This window comes from Mytilus trossulus, chromosome 9 (assembly GCF_036588685.1).
Source record: "Mytilus trossulus isolate FHL-02 chromosome 9, PNRI_Mtr1.1.1.hap1, whole genome shotgun sequence".
NCBI lineage: Eukaryota > Metazoa > Mollusca > Bivalvia > Mytilida > Mytilidae > Mytilus > Mytilus trossulus.
Genome location: NC_086381.1, coordinates 72,033,001 through 72,050,320, shown reverse-complemented (window position 1 = coordinate 72,050,320; position 17,320 = coordinate 72,033,001). Strand labels below are relative to the sequence as shown.

Sequence of the window (17,320 nt, the reverse complement as noted above, 5' to 3'; positions counted from 1 at the left end):
CACCTGGCCCAAAGGGCCAAGTGAGCTTTTCCCATCACTTGGCGTCCATCATCGTCGTCGTCCTGCATCCGTCGTCGTCGTCCTGCGTCCGTCGTCGTCGTCCTGCCTCCGTCGTTGTTAACTTTTACAAAAATCTTCTCCTCTGAAACTATCAAGGCCAAATTTTACCAAACTTGGCCACAATCATCATTGGGGTATCTAGTTTAAAAAATGTGTCCGGTGATCCAGGCCACCATGGCTTAAAATAAAACATAGGGGTAAAATGCGGTTTTTGGCTAATAACTCAAAAATCAAATCATTTAGAGCTAATCTGACAGAGTCAAATTGTTCATCAGGTCAAGATCTATCAGCCCTATTATTTTCAGATGAATCGGACAACCCCTTGTTGGGTTGCTGTCCCTATATTGGTAGTTTAATGGAAATTTTACTGTTTTGGGTTATTATCTTGAATAATATTATAGATAGAGATAAACTGTAAAGAGCAATAATGTTCAGCAAAGTACGATTTACAAATAAGTCAACATGACGGAAATGGTCAGTTGACCCCTTTTTATTGAGTTATTGCCCTTTATAGTCAATTTTTAACCATTTTTCGTAAATCTTAGTAATCTTTTACAAAAATCTTCTCCTCTGAAACTACTGGGCCAAATAAATTCAAACTTGGCCACAATCATTGTTGGGGTATTAAGTTTACAAAATGTGTCCAGTGACCTGGCCATCCAAGCAAGATGGCTGCCACGGCTAAAAAATAAAACATAGGGGTCAAATGCATTTTTTGGCTCATAACTTAAAAACCAAAGCATTTAGAGCAAATCTGACGGGGATAAATTGTTTATCAGGTAAAGATCTACCTATCCTTTAATTTTCAAATGAATCAGACATGCCGTTGTTGGGTTGCTGCCCCTAAATTGGTGATTTTAAGGAAATTTTGCTGTTTTGGTTATTATCTTGAATACGTATTATAGATAGATTTTACCTGTAAACAGCAATAATGTTCAGAAAAGTAAGATTTTAAATAAGTCAACATGACTGAAATGGTCAATTGACCCCCTTAGGAGTAATTGTCCATTATAGTTAATTTTAAACAATTTTCATAAAATTTATAAATTTTCACTAACATTTTCCACTGAAACTACTGGGCGAAGTTCATTATATAAATAGAGATAATTGTAAGCAGCAAGACTATTCAGTAAAGTAAGATGTACAAACACATCACCATCACCAAAACACAATTTTGTCATGAATCTATCTGCTTCTTTTGTTTAATATTCACATATACCAAGGTGAGCAACACTTAAAAGAATTATATAAAAATACATTTTGTTTTATGATTCTGTTGTACATGTATATTGAATAATGTAAGGATTGTGTTGAATTAATTTCCTTTTGTTAATAATACAGGATCATTGACATGATATAACTTGGGGATTGTGTAACATGTTCTTAAGAGTACATCTATTTATTTCTAAATTAAAAATGTCTTTGAATTTTGTGTTTTAGACAGTAATCACAGCTGGTATTGGACCAGAGAAAACATTGTCAGAGAAGTTCATGAGTAATATCGGAGAGAGAGCTTTCAGATGTAACTTTGATGGATGTGGTAGATTATTTACAACTCAACACCATCTAAAGGTTTGTTTGTTGTGGTTAGATTGTACCAAAAAATGTTCCCTTCTTTTTTATTCTAAAACTACATGTTAATAAGATTAAATGGTAACTGATTTTACAAACTGTTAATTAGATTGGTAATTGATTTTACTAATTGTTACCATAATAAGATTTCATGGTAACTAATTTTACTAACTGAAAAATTAATGTTAACTGAGTTTATATTTAAAAATGTACTTTTTTACAAGTTATTTTTAGTATATCAGTACTTCCCTATATATTTTTTCCCATGAAATTTAAATAGTACCCTTGGTATTACTTTACTTTAATTTTTTATGACCAATAGACTGTTTTCAAATACGACTTTAGACTCAGGATTATATAATTATTTAGCTGGTTGCCTAATCTGTGGTAGGACATCCTGGTACTTGTTTAGGTAAGAGCAACGGAAAGAAACAAAATCTAAAATTTTCTGAAAACCAACTTATTTTCATAACTGATTTATTTTCATGACTTTCGCAAGTAGACAAATAGTGTGAATATAAAACGTAGTGTTTGGTGAAACTTAGATTTTTCCTTATGAAACTACATCAAGTAAATTAGAAAGTCACGAAATTTAAAAGCAGTGAGGTTCACTAGAAAGGGTTAAATGCAAAATATAGCATCATGGAAAATAAGTTGGTTTACAGTAATCAGTGCAATTTTGACGGAAATTTAAGTGTTTTCTGATTATTTTGATGTGTGTAGAAAACATAAAACAGTTAATTTCTCCCCAAAATTGTATGGGTTGAAAGTTTGATTTTACTTCTTTACTTAGCTCTTGACCAAGTACATGTGTGTCCTGTCAAAAAATTTATGAAAACATGCAGGCTCCAAGAAGGTAATACGAAAATAGTATATTTGGAATATTATTATCAACTTATTCCAGCTTTCACTGAGGCTGATTAAATGTAAAGGAAGATCCTTTGATGAGGATGTATGGAGGTGTTGAAAAGAACTTTTTATTTTATCCTGTCATGCATAAAATTAGACTATTTTCCGTTTAAGGTCAGACTCAATTCTTAGAGAATTACCAGCCTTCATATTTCAATCAAAGTGACAGTTGGATTTCTATTGAATTATGTTAATTTTTTTCATGTCAGGGCCTTTTATAGCTTACTGTATATATTGAATGTGTTTTCCTACATTGTCGTTTAATTGTTTAAATACTCTTCCTTTGGTCTCTGCTCAATGTTTTAATTGTTTAAATACTCTTCCTTTGGTCTCTGCTCAATAGCAATAAATACCTTATCTTCTTTCTTTTCTATAGGTACATGAGAGGTCCCATACTGGAGATCGGCCATTTAAATGTGAAATATCAGGATGTGGTAAAGCTTTTGCTACTGGATATGGTCTCAAAAGTCACACACGAGTGCATACTGGAGAAAAACCTTATAAATGTCCAGAGAAAGAATGTGATAAAGCTTTTAAGACATCAGGAGATTTACAGAAACATGTGAGAACACATACAGGTACAAATCATAGTTATTTTACTTTTTATTTGCGGATAAACAAAAATTCTGAAAATAAAATTAGGGAAAATTTCTAATAGCTTAAGCATTGTGAACAAACTATTTTTACCCTGGTTTCCAGTTGACATAAATGTCAAAGGTCATTGGACATACATTTTTATACCCTCATTTATTTCTGTATGTGAGTGAGTGTGAGTGAGTGTAAGGTATTTTACCTATGAGTTGTAAGTCACTTTTGATAATGTTTTAACCTATTTAGTACATCAAAGTTTGGTCATTTGGTAACTAGTCATCTTTTTACAAAAAATGTGTTCATCTGTGACATATATCAAAGTTACCCATATTATATTGATCAGAATATTTTCAATAAATAAGAAGTCTTTCAGGTAATTAAATCATTTAACCATAGCAATAGACATTTGTTTGATTGGATTGGTGATCTTGAGGACTTGTGCTAGCAAACATATCACAAGACAAGTAAAGGAGTAGGTAAGGACTGATTTTGGCCTAAAATTTTTGGTACATCTGACGAAAGATTTTGACCACTTTTTAAACACTTAAGTGTCTATTTCATTTGATTCAATTAGTTTATTAGAAAGATTTTAACTAATTAGGCATTAAAAATGATCCGATTCAAGCTCAAATATGAAAAAATCTAACAAATATGCTGAAAAATGTCACTTTTTGGTTGTTTTTTTGAGAAAATTGAAAGTGGCGGCATCCGTGTTCATCCTCAACCTTTAAATAGGTTATATATTATCATCAAATACAACTTACATTTTAATATTAAGGATGAACATGAATGCTGCCACTATCATTTAACACGGAAACCGTGTAAAATTTGACTAAAATGCTTGAATTGTGATGATTTCAGTATCATGTATCATGTTTCAAATATTTAATTACAATCAAAATTTAGACCTGTGTCAAGTGAGAATATTGTGTCAATTTTTGCCTAAACTATTCAGGGTTGGGCCTTTGGGGTCGTATCCAGCTGCACTTGGCAAAGAAATTTATTATGTTATGAATAAAAGGAGATGTAGGGCACACATCAATTAAACAGCATCAAAACAACACAAGGAGAGACTATTTCTACTTATATTTGAAGGGTTAAAATAATAGACCACTTTCAAGTTCATCCGTCACAGGAGAAAACTCGCCTTTGTGACGTCATTTACCAGATAGATACCAGATAAACTAGAAATAAAGTTTGTACCTACCAGATAAACTAGAAATAAAGTTTGTACCTACCAGATAAACTAGAAATAAAGTTTGTACCTACCAGATAAACTAGAAATAAAGTTTGTACCTACCAGATAAACTAGAAATAAAGTTTGTACCTACCAAATACTAGAAATAAAGTTTGTACCTACCAGATAAACTAGAAATAAAGTTTGTACCTACCAGATAAACTAGAAATAAAGTTTGTACCTACCAGATAAACTAGAAATAAAGTTTGTACCTACCAGATAAACTAGAAATAAAGTTTGTACCTACCAGATAAACTAGAAATAAAGTTTGTACCTACCAGATAAACTAGAAATAAAGTTTGTACCTACCAAATACTAGAAATAAAGTTTGTACCTACCAGATAAACTAGAAATAAAGTTTGTACCTACCAGATAAACTAGAAATAAAGTTTGTACCTACCAGATAAACTAGAAATAGAGTTTATTCAGTAGGTACTTTTTCACAATTCCCAAATGACAGTGGTGCAGACTGTCAATTATGATAATTTAATTTGCGGAATAATTTAGGCTATATAGCTTTATAGTTTTTGAACCACCCGCTCAACATTGAAACGGAAGTCACGACGCACCTAAACGCATGAGTGACTTTCACTGAAACCAAAACTTTGACGGAATTTATGCATCAAACTCGAAAGTTGTCTATTGTTTAATGTGAGTTCAGAGACCTTTACATAGTCCTTTCCATGTAAGTGTTATATGTTTTAGGAGTTAGACCATTTAATTGTCTTTTTTTATGCTCCATTTATGGGCATTATGTTTTCTGGTCTGTGTGTGCATCCATTTGTTAGTCTGTCTGTTGGTCAGTCCATACATTCATCAGTTGGTCCATCCATCTGTCCAGCTTCAGTTTAAAGTTTTTGGTCCATTGAACTTAGAAATTGATAGTGTGAGTGGGGCATCTGTGTATTATAGACACATTCTTATTTTGATTAAAATGTAAATTTATGTGTTTTAGGAGAGAGACCATTTGAATGTCTTTTAATTTTAATTAAAATGTAAAGTTATGTGTTTCAGGAGAGAGGCCATTTGATTGTCTCTTTATTTTGATTAAAATGTAAAGTTATGTGTTTCAGGAGAGAGGCCATTTGATTGTCTTTTAATTTTAATTAAAATGTCAAGTTATGTGTTTCAGGAGAGAGGCCATTTGATTGTCTCTTTATTTTGATTAAAATGTAAAGTTATGTGTTTCAGGAGAGAGGCCATTTGATTGTCTTTTTATTTTGATTAAAATGTAAAAGTTATGTGTTTTAGGAGAGAGGTCATTTAAATGTAAAGTTATGTGTTTCAGGAGAGAGGCCATTTGATTGTCTTTTAATTTTAATTAAAATGTAAAGTTATGTGTTTCAGGAGAGAGGCCATTTGATTGTCTTTTAATTTTAATTAAAATGTAAAGTTATGTGTTTCAGGAGAGAGGCCATTTGATTGTCTTTTTATTTTGATTAAAATGTAAAAGTTATGTGTTTTAGGAGAGAGGTCATTTAAATGTAAAGTTATGTGTTTTAGGAGAGAGGCTATTTAGATGTTGAAGTAATGTGTTTTTGGAGAGAGACCATTTAAAAGAAAAAGTTATGTGTTTTAGGAGAGAGGCCATTTAAATGTAATGTTATGTGTTTTAGGAGAGAGACCATTTAAATGTATTGTTATGTGTTTTAGGAGAGAGGCCATTTAAATGTCCTTTTGAAGGCTGTGATAGATCGTTTACAACATCAAACATCAGAAAAGTCCACATAAGAACACATACTGGAGAACGACCATATGTGTGTACTGAGGAAGGGTGTGGTCGAGCGTTTGCCAGCGCTACAAATTACAAAAATCATATCAGAATACATACAGGTAATTTTGAAGGGAGATTTTATCATTTATCAATTACTTGTACATTTTGCCCTTAATTATACTGCCTATTAAAAGTTTAATTAAGACAAGGATAAGATGTGATGATTGAAACTATTTGACAGTGTTTTCATTAATGATACAGAAATCTGATACACTCCAATTATACAGAACTTAGTCGACTGTTCTTAGGTTATTGGCTCAAAAATGATATAAACAAAGATTATCGACAAGTCCTACTAAATTAGATTTCCAGTTTCAGCTGATGTACCTGATCACTCCATCAATCCTCCAGCCCTTTCACATATTTAGCAATTATTGGGGTTAATATTAAACATCTCAGGATTAGATCTACTCATTATTGCAGAATATTCACTGAATATTCATTCATCGTCTAATTGAACAAATTGGATAATTGGATATTTTTAGCTGACATTTTGGGTATCGGATTTGCCGGAGTCTACTGTATTTACTGAAACTTCAAAAGTGTAATAATATTTTACCTGGAAAGTGTGATCCGTATTTTAACTTGACACATTCCAAGATCTCCCTATTGTGTTTTGATTATAATTTAGAATTTTTGATACAGCATTATACCTTCCATGTTTTTTCACAGGGGAGAAGCCTTATGTTTGTACAGTAGCAGGTTGTGGGAAGAAGTTTACAGAATATTCCAGTCTATATAAACACCATGTAGTGCATACTCACTCTAAACCTTACATATGTAATAGATGTGGTAAAACATATAGACAGACTTCAACTTTAGCAATGCATAAACGTACAGCACATGGTGAGGAGGTCACTGCAGAAAGTGAGGCAGAACTATATGCTCAGCAACAACAACATATTACAGGTAGCCACCATTATCATATTCTACACTGTTGATAAGTTAAATTCTTTGTCAGATCAGAATTATCAGTTTATGTATGAGTATATGAAATTGAATCTTTTATAAATGATTTCTGACGTTTAAGCTGATGTCGCACCTGAAATGTTCATGCTTGTAGATTAACTTTAATGAGTTATTACTTTGCTTCTGCTCAATTTAATCTTTCAATTGCTCCTCCTGCTTGGAATATTCTGGTTAGGATCAAGTTGGATATAATTGCTCCTCCTGTATGGATTGTTCTTGGTAAGAATTAAGTTGGATATGATTGCTCCTCCTGCATGGACTGTTCTTGGTTAGGATCAAGTTGGATATAATTGCTCCTCCTGTATGGATTATTCTTGGTAAGAATTAAGTTGGATATGATTGCTCCTCCTGCATGGATTGTTCTTGGTAAGAATTAAGTTGGATATGATTGCTCCTCCTGCATGGACTGTTCTTGGTAAGAATTAAGTTGGATATAATTGCTCCTCCTGTATGGATTGTTCTTGGTAAGAATTAAGTTGGATATGATTGCTCCTCCTGCATGGACTGTTCTTGGTTAGGATCAAGTTGGATATAATTGCTCCTCCTGTATGGATTGTTCTTGGTAAGAATTAAGTTGGATATGATTGCTCCTCCTGCATGGACTGTTCTTGGTTAGGATCAAGTTGGATATAATTGCTCCTCCTGTATGGATTATTCTTGGTAAGAATTAAGTTGGATATGATTGCTCCTCCTGCATGGATTGTTCTTGGTAAGAATTAAGTTGGATATGATTGCTCCTCCTGCATGGACTGTTCTTGGTAAGAATTAAGTTGGATATGATTGCTCCTCCTGCATGGACTGTTCTTGGTAAGAATTAAGTTGGATATGATTGCTCCTCCTGTATGGATTGTTCTTGGTAAGAATTAAGTTGGATATGATTGCTCCTCCTGCATGGACTGTTCTTGGTAAGAATTAAGTTGGATATGATTGCACCTCCTGAATTGGACTGTTCTAGGTAAGAATTAAGTTTGATATGATTGCTCCTCCTGCATGGACTGTTCTTGGTAAGAATTAAGTTGGATATAATTGCTCCTCCTGTATGGATTGTTCTTGGTAAGAATTAAGTTGGATATGATTGCTCCTCCTGCATGGACTGTTCTTGGTTAGGATCAAGTTGGATATAATTGCTCCTCCTGTATGGATTATTCTTGGTAAGAATTAAGTTGGATATGATTGCTCCTCCTGCATGGATTGTTCTTGGTAAGAATTAAGTTGGATATGATTGCTCCTCCTGCATGGACTGTTCTTGGTAAGAATTAAGTTGGATATGATTGCTCCTCCTGCATGGACTGTTCTTGGTAAGAATTAAGTTGGATATGATTGCTCCTCCTGTATGGATTGTTCTTGGTAAGAATTAAGTTGGATATGATTGCTCCTCCTGCATGGACTGTTCTTGGTAAGAATTAAGTTGGATATGATTGCTCCTCCTGCATGGACTGTTCTTGGTAAGAATTAAGTTGGATATGATTGCTCCTCCTGTATGGATTGTTCTTGGTAAGAATTAAGTTGGATATGATTGCTCCTCCTGCATGGACTGTTCTTGGTAAGAATTAAGTTGGATATGATTGCTCCTCCTGTATGGATTGTTCTTGGTAAGAATTAAGTTGGATATGCTTGCTCCTCCTGCATGGACTGTTCTTGGTAAGAATTAAGTTGGATATGATTGCTCCTCCTGTATGGACTGTTCTTGGTAAGAATTAAGTTGGATATGCTTGCTCCTCCTGTATGGATTGTTCTTGGTAAGAATTAACTTGGATATGATTGCTCCTCCTGTATGGATTGTTCTTGGTAAGAATTAAGTTGGATATGATTGCTCCTCCTGTATGGATTGTTCTTGGTAAGAATTAAGTTGGATATGATTGCTCCTCCTGTATGGACTGTTCTTGGTAAGAATTAAGTTGGATATGATTGCTCCTCCTGCATGGACTGTTCTTGGTAAGAATTAAGTTGGATATGATTGCTCCTCCTGCATGGACTGTTCTTGGTAAGAATTAAGTTGGATATGATTGCTCCTCCTGCATGGACTGTTCTTGGTAAGAATTAAGTTGGATATGCTTGCTCCTATTGTATGGATTGTTCTTGGTAAGAATTAACTTGGATATGATTGCTCCTCCTGTATGGATTGTTCTTGGTAAGAATTAAGTTGGATATGATTGCTCCTCCTGTATGGATTGTTCTTGGTAAGAATTAAGTTGGATATGATTGCTCCTCCTGTATGGATTGTTCTTGGTAAGAATTAAGTTGGATATGATTGCTCCTCCTGTATGGATTGTTCTTGGTAAGAATTAAGTTGGATATGATTGCTCCTCCTGTATGGACTGTTCTTGGTAAGAATTAAGTTGGATATGATTGCTCCTCCTGCATGGACTGTTCTTGGTAAGAATTAAGTTGGATATGATTGCTCCTCCTGCATGGACTGTTCTTGGTAAGAATTAAGTTGGATATGATTGCTCCTCCTGTATGGATTGTTCTTGGTAAGAATTAAGTTGGATATGATTGCTCCTCCTGTATGGATTGTTCTTGGTAAGAATTAAGTTGGATATGATTGCTCCTCCTGTATGGATTGTTCTTGGTAAGAATTAAGTTGGATATGATTGCTCCTCCTGCATGGACTGTTCTTGGTAAGAATTAAGTTGGATATGATTGCTCCTCCTGTATGTATTGTTCTTGGTAAGAAGTAAGTTGGATATGATTGCTCCTCCTGCATGGACTGTTCTTGGTAAGAATTAAGTTGGATATGATTGCTCCTCCTGTATGGATTGTTCTTGGTAAGAATTAAGTTGGATATGATTGCTCCTCCTGCATGGACTGTTCTTGGTAAGAATTAAGTTGGATATAATTGCTCCTCCTGTATGGATTGTTCTTGGTAAGAATTAAGTTGGATATAATTGCTCCTCCTGTATGGATTGTTCTTGGTAAGAATTAAGTTGGATATGATTGCTCCTCCTGCATGGACTGTTCTTGGTAAGAATTAAGTTGGATATGCTTGCTCCTCCTGTATGGATTGTTCTTGGTAAGAATTAACTTGGATATGATTGCTCCTCCTGTATGGATTGTTCTTGGTAAGAATTAAGTTGGATATGATTGCTCCTCCTGTATGGATTGTTCTTGGTAAGAATTAAGTTGGATATGATTGCTCCTCCTGTATGGATTGTTCTTGGTAAGAATTAACTTGGATATGCTTGCTCCTCCTGTATGGATTGTTCTTGGTAAGAATTAAGTTGGATATGATTGCTCCTCCTGTATGGATTGTTCTTGGTAAGAATTAACTTGGATATGCTTGCTCCTCCTGTATGGATTGTTCTTGGTAAGAATTAAGTTGGATATGATTGCTCCTCCTGCATGGATTGTTCTTGGTAAGAATTAAGTTGGATATGATTGCTCCTCCTGCATGGACTGTTCTTGGTAAGAATTAAGTTGGATATGATTGCACCTCCTGTATGGATTGTTCTTGGTAAGAATTAACTTGGATATGATTGCTCCTCCTGCATGGACTGTTCTTGGTAAGAATTAAGTTGGATATGATTGCTCCTCCTGTATGGATTGTTCTTGGTAAGAATTAACTTGGATATGATTGCTCCTCCTGTATGGATTGTTCTTGGTAAGAATTAAGTTGGATATGATTGCTCCTCCTGTATGGATTGTTCTTGGTAAGAATTAAGTTGGATATAATTGCTCCTCCTGTATGGATTGTTCTTGGTAAGAATTAAGTTGGATATGATTGCTCCTCCTGCATGGACTGTTCTTGGTAAGAATTAAGTTGGATATAATTGCTCCTCCTGTATGGATTGTTCTTGGTAAGAATTAAGTTGGATATAATTGCTCCTCCTGTATGGATTGTTCTTGGTAAGAATTAAGTTGGATATGATTGCTCCTCCTGCATGGACTGTTCTTGGTAAGAATTAACTTGGATATGATTGCTCCTCCTGCATGGACTGTTCTTGGTAAGAATTAAGTTGGATATGATTGCTCCTCCTGTATGGACTGTTCTTGGTAAGAATTAAGTTGGATATGCTTGCTCCTCCTGTATGGATTGTTCTTGGTAAGAATTAAGTTGGATATGATTTCTCCTCCTGTATGGATTGTTCTTGGTAAGAATTAACTTGGATATGATTGCTCCTCCTGCATGGACTGTTCTTGGTAAGAATTAAGTTGGATATGATTGCTCCTCCTGTATGGATTGTTCTTGGTAAGAATTAAGTTGGATATGATTGCTCCTCCTGCATGGACTGTTCTTGGTAAGAATTAAGTTGGATATGATTGCTCCTCCTGTATGGATTGTTCTTGGTAAGAATTAACTTGGATATGATTTCTCCTCCTGTATGGATTGTTCTTGGTAAGAATTAAGTTGGATATGATTGCTCCTCCTGTATGGATTGTTCTTGGTAAGAATTAAGTTGGATATGATTGCTCCTCCTGCATGGACTGTTCTTGGTAAGAATTAAGTTGGATATGATTGCTCCTCCTGTATGGATTGTTCTTGGTAAGAATTAAGTTGGATATAATTGCTCCTCCTGTATGGATTGTTCTTGGTAAGCATTAAGTTGGATATGATTGCTCCTCCTGCATGGACTGTTCTTGGTAAGAATTAAGTTGGATATGATTGCTCCTCCTGTATATATATTGTTCTTGGTAAGAATTAAGTTGGATATGATTGCTCCTCCTGTATGGATTGTTCTTGGTGAGAATTAACTTGGATATGATTGCTCCTCCTGCATGGACTGTTCTTGGTAAGAATTAACTTGGATATTATTGCACCTCCTGAATTGGACTGTTCTTGGTAAGAATTAAGTTGGATATGATTGCTCCTCCTGCATGGACTGTTCTTGGTAAGAATTAAGTTGGATATGATTGCTCCTCCTGTATGGATTGTTCTTGGTAAGAATTAAGTTGGATATGATTGCTCCTCCTGCATGGACTGTTCTTGGTAAGAATTAAGTTGGATATAATTGCTCCTCCTGTATGGATTGTTCTTGGTAAGAATTAAGTTGGATATGATTGCTCCTCCTGCATGGACTGTTCTTGGTAAGAATTAAGTTGGATATGATTGCTCCTCCTGCATGGACTGTTCTTGGTAAGAATTAAGTTGGATATGATTGCTCCTCCTGCATGGACTGTTCTTGGTAAGAATTAAGTTGGATATGATTGCTCCTCCTGCATGGACTGTTCTTGGTAAGAATTAACTTGGATATTATTGCACCTCCTGAATTGGACTGTTCTTGGTAAGAATTAAGTTGGATATGATTGCTCCTCCTGCATGGACTGTTCTTGGTAAGAATTAAGTTGGATATGATTGCTCCTCCTGCATGGACTGTTCTTGGTAAGAATTAAGTTGGATATGATTGCTCCTCCTGCATGGACTGTTCTTGGTAAGAATTAACTTGGATATGATTGCTCCTCCTGTATGGATTGTTCTTGGTAAGAATTAAGTTGGATATGATTGCTCCTCCTGTATGGATTGTTCTTGGTAAGAATTAAGTTGGATATGATTGCTCCTCCTGTATGGATTGTTCTTGGTAAGAATTAAGTTGGATATGATTGCTCCTCCTGTATGGATTGTTCTTGGTAAGAATTAAGTTGGATATGATTGCTCCTCCTGCATGGACTGTTCTTGGTAAGAATTAAGTTGGATATAATTGCTCCTCCTGTATGGATTGTTCTTGGTAAGAATTAAGTTGGATATAATTGCTCCTCCTGTATGGATTGTTCTTGGTAAGAATTAAGTTGGATATGATTGCTCCTCCTGCATGGACTGTTCTTGGTAAGAATTAAGTTGGATATGCTTGCTCCTCCTGTATGGATTGTTCTTGGTAAGAATTAACTTGGATATGATTGCTCCTCCTGTATGGATTGTTCTTGGTAAGAATTAAGTTGGATATGATTGCTCCTCCTGTATGGATTGTTCTTGGTAAGAATTAAGTTGGATATGATTGCTCCTCCTGTATGGATTGTTCTTGGTAAGAATTAACTTGGATATGCTTGCTCCTCCTGTATGGATTGTTCTTGGTAAGAATTAAGTTGGATATGATTGCTCCTCCTGTATGGATTGTTCTTGGTAAGAATTAACTTGGATATGCTTGCTCCTCCTGTATGGATTGTTCTTGGTAAGAATTAAGTTGGATATGATTGCTCCTCCTGCATGGATTGTTCTTGGTAAGAATTAAGTTGGATATGATTGCTCCTCCTGCATGGACTGTTCTTGGTAAGAATTAAGTTGGATATGATTGCACCTCCTGTATGGATTGTTCTTGGTAAGAATTAACTTGGATATGATTGCTCCTCCTGCATGGACTGTTCTTGGTAAGAATTAAGTTGGATATGATTGCTCCTCCTGTATGGATTGTTCTTGGTAAGAATTAACTTGGATATGATTGCTCCTCCTGTATGGATTGTTCTTGGTAAGAATTAAGTTGGATATGATTGCTCCTCCTGTATGGATTGTTCTTGGTAAGAATTAAGTTGGATATAATTGCTCCTCCTGTATGGATTGTTCTTGGTAAGAATTAAGTTGGATATGATTGCTCCTCCTGCATGGACTGTTCTTGGTAAGAATTAAGTTGGATATAATTGCTCCTCCTGTATGGATTGTTCTTGGTAAGAATTAAGTTGGATATAATTGCTCCTCCTGTATGGATTGTTCTTGGTAAGAATTAAGTTGGATATGATTGCTCCTCCTGCATGGACTGTTCTTGGTAAGAATTAACTTGGATATGATTGCTCCTCCTGCATGGACTGTTCTTGGTAAGAATTAAGTTGGATATGATTGCTCCTCCTGTATGGACTGTTCTTGGTAAGAATTAAGTTGGATATGCTTGCTCCTCCTGTATGGATTGTTCTTGGTAAGAATTAAGTTGGATATGATTTCTCCTCCTGTATGGATTGTTCTTGGTAAGAATTAACTTGGATATGATTGCTCCTCCTGCATGGACTGTTCTTGGTAAGAATTAAGTTGGATATGATTGCTCCTCCTGTATGGATTGTTCTTGGTAAGAATTAAGTTGGATATGATTGCTCCTCCTGCATGGACTGTTCTTGGTAAGAATTAAGTTGGATATGATTGCTCCTCCTGTATGGATTGTTCTTGGTAAGAATTAACTTGGATATGATTTCTCCTCCTGTATGGATTGTTCTTGGTAAGAATTAAGTTGGATATGATTGCTCCTCCTGTATGGATTGTTCTTGGTAAGAATTAAGTTGGATATGATTGCTCCTCCTGCATGGACTGTTCTTGGTAAGAATTAAGTTGGATATGATTGCTCCTCCTGTATGGATTGTTCTTGGTAAGAATTAAGTTGGATATAATTGCTCCTCCTGTATGGATTGTTCTTGGTAAGCATTTAGTTGGATATGATTGCTCCTCCTGCATGGACTGTTCTTGGTAAGAATTAAGTTGGATATGATTGCTCCTCCTGTATATATATTGTTCTTGGTAAGAATTAAGTTGGATATGATTGCTCCTCCTGTATGGATTGTTCTTGGTGAGAATTAACTTGGATATGATTGCTCCTCCTGCATGGACTGTTCTTGGTAAGAATTAACTTGGATATTATTGCACCTCCTGAATTGGACTGTTCTTGGTAAGAATTAAGTTGGATATGATTGCTCCTCCTGCATGGACTGTTCTTGGTAAGAATTAAGTTGGATATGATTGCTCCTCCTGTATGGATTGTTCTTGGTAAGAATTAAGTTGGATATGATTGCTCCTCCTGCATGGACTGTTCTTGGTAAGAATTAAGTTGGATATAATTGCTCCTCCTGTATGGATTGTTCTTGGTAAGAATTAAGTTGGATATGATTGCTCCTCCTGCATGGACTGTTCTTGGTAAGAATTAAGTTGGATATGATTGCTCCTCCTGCATGGACTGTTCTTGGTAAGAATTAAGTTGGATATGATTGCTCCTCCTGCATGGACTGTTCTTGGTAAGAATTAAGTTGGATATGATTGCTCCTCCTGCATGGACTGTTCTTGGTAAGAATTAACTTGGATATTATTGCACCTCCTGAATTGGACTGTTCTTGGTAAGAATTAAGTTGGATATGATTGCTCCTCCTGCATGGACTGTTCTTGGTAAGAATTAAGTTGGATATGATTGCTCCTCCTGCATGGACTGTTCTTGGTAAGAATTAAGTTGGATATGATTGCTCCTCCTGCATGGACTGTTCTTGGTAAGAATTAACTTGGATATGATTGCTCCTCCTGTATGGATTGTTCTTGGTAAGAATTAAGTTGGATATGATTGCTCCTCCTGTATGGATTGTTCTTGGTAAGAATTAAGTTGGATATGATTGCTCCTCCTGCATGGACTGTTCTTGGTAAGAATTAAGTTGGATATAATTGCTCCTCCTGTATGGATTGTTCTTGGTAAGAATTAAGTTGGATATGATTGCTCCTCCTGCATGGACTGTTCTTGGTAAGAATTAAGTTGGATATGATTGCTCCTCCTGAATTGGACTGTTCTTGGTAAGAATTAAGTTGGATATGATTGCACCTCCTGCATGGACTGTTCTTGGTAAGAATTAAGTTGGATATGATTGCACCTCCTGCATGGACTGTTCTTTATTAGGATTTGATGGATTAAGATGCACTTAATGACTTCATGCTTAGAATGTTCCTGGATAGGATTAAGTTGGACTGGAATGCTCCTCCTGCTCGGAATTTGCCAGGTTAGGATAAAGTTTGATAGGTATGTGACTTGGGATGTTCTTGCGCAAACAACATTTCAAAGCAAGTTATGATTAATTTGTTTATTTTTAGATAGGTAGACATACAGACTATTTTTGAAATCTTTTTATACAACACTATCAATTCTGTTAGTGTTTAATGCAACTCATTTCATAAAAAAAGAATATTTTTATCTATATTTCAGGGACAATGTTTTTGTTAGGGTTGGCAGGAAAAAAAAGAGCATGAAATGTCAATTTTATATTTATTCTGCAAATTGAAAAGATAGGGTTGGTGGATCCAGGAACCAAAAAAAATAAAAACCCTGCCATACACTGTCCTGAAGGTTTGATATTGTTTTAATCATTGTAACTAAAGCATTTTAATTGTAGAGAATGGAAGTGAGAGTGAAACTGGAGAGCCCCATGCCAAGAAAGTTAAATTTGAGTATGCTTTAACTACCACAGAAGGAAATGACACATTAGTGATAAATAATGGAAACAGTGGAATGGAATCTTTACAGGTAAATATACAATATTATATAAGGTCAATGACAGAACAATGCCAACTTTTTAAAATATTGCATAGAAACGTTTTTACCACACCCTTCAACAGCTTTACCTCAAATAGGAAAAATACATATTTGTATAAAATTTCATATGTAAAGCTTGATAATTCAAATCTTGTAAAGAGATGCTTCCTCTCTGGCCTTTGTATCTGTGGTCTTTGAAAAGATGGTAATTTAAATTCAGATATAATAAATGATGGGTGGTAGAAGACATTGATAATCTAAATCTTCAAAAGATTTGCTTTCTGTCTGGTCTGGCATATATCAGTTGTCTTTGGATATATATTTATCAATTCAGCATATTTATTTATAGTGGATTGTGAAACAAGTTATTAGTACTTATATTTACTTTCTTGAAAGCCTTGTGATCTGTTTTGCACATGTCTAATGTTTTTGATCTCATTGTCATGATTCAGTGATTGCATAAAAAGAATGTTAAGGTCATACAACAAGTAAGGAGATGTGGAATGTTGACCAATGAGACATCTTTGTGGTCTTTTCATTTATTTTGAATAACTTGTATACTTGGTATTTTTAATTACTGAAATTTGTATATGTTGGTCAGACAGTAAGTAGCCTCCTGTCCAGACCTATATATCTGAAGGATATTCAAAGATAAGTTCAGTTTTCAATTAGAAAGTCAATTATTTTGTCAATTCTACACTAAAATATATGAAAACGAGGGAATTTTTCTTCCCCTGTTGTAAATTTTCCTTTTTGTCTCTTGAGCAAATTGTGTTGCATAAAAATATACATAAAAGTTGATTCATAGGCACTCATTCTAATTTATTATTTAGCAGCAGTCTCAGGAAGATAATAACACAACAGTTATACAGAATACCCTCCCTGGAACAATGACATTAGATCAACTACAGGGAGGAGTCACGGCCATATCTGTTTTAGAAAATGGACAACATGTATATGTAATCACTGATCCTTCACGACTAGAAGCCTTACAGGTAAGTTTTGGACCATCAC

At 35.1% G+C, this 17,320-nt stretch overlaps 1 protein-coding gene across 4 annotated transcripts in view; it reads left to right on the top strand.

The window, feature by feature from the left end:
* Positions 1-17,320, top strand: part of LOC134683349 (zinc finger protein 76-like) — a 34,156-nt gene that overhangs the window by 15,480 nt on the left and 1,356 nt on the right. For 3 of the 4 annotated variants that reach the window (XM_063542598.1, XM_063542601.1, XM_063542599.1), the window contains exons 8-13: positions 1,501-1,632; positions 2,918-3,119; positions 6,023-6,202; positions 6,816-7,052; positions 16,167-16,297; positions 17,140-17,301. In XM_063542598.1, coding sequence (XP_063398668.1) covers positions 1,501-1,632; positions 2,918-3,119; positions 6,023-6,202; positions 6,816-7,052; positions 16,167-16,297; positions 17,140-17,301 — 1,044 coding nt within the window. The remainder of the gene's footprint in view (positions 1-1,500; positions 1,633-2,917; positions 3,120-6,022; positions 6,203-6,815; positions 7,053-16,166; positions 16,298-17,139; positions 17,302-17,320) is intronic. The other variant, XM_063542600.1, reaches the window with a different exon arrangement.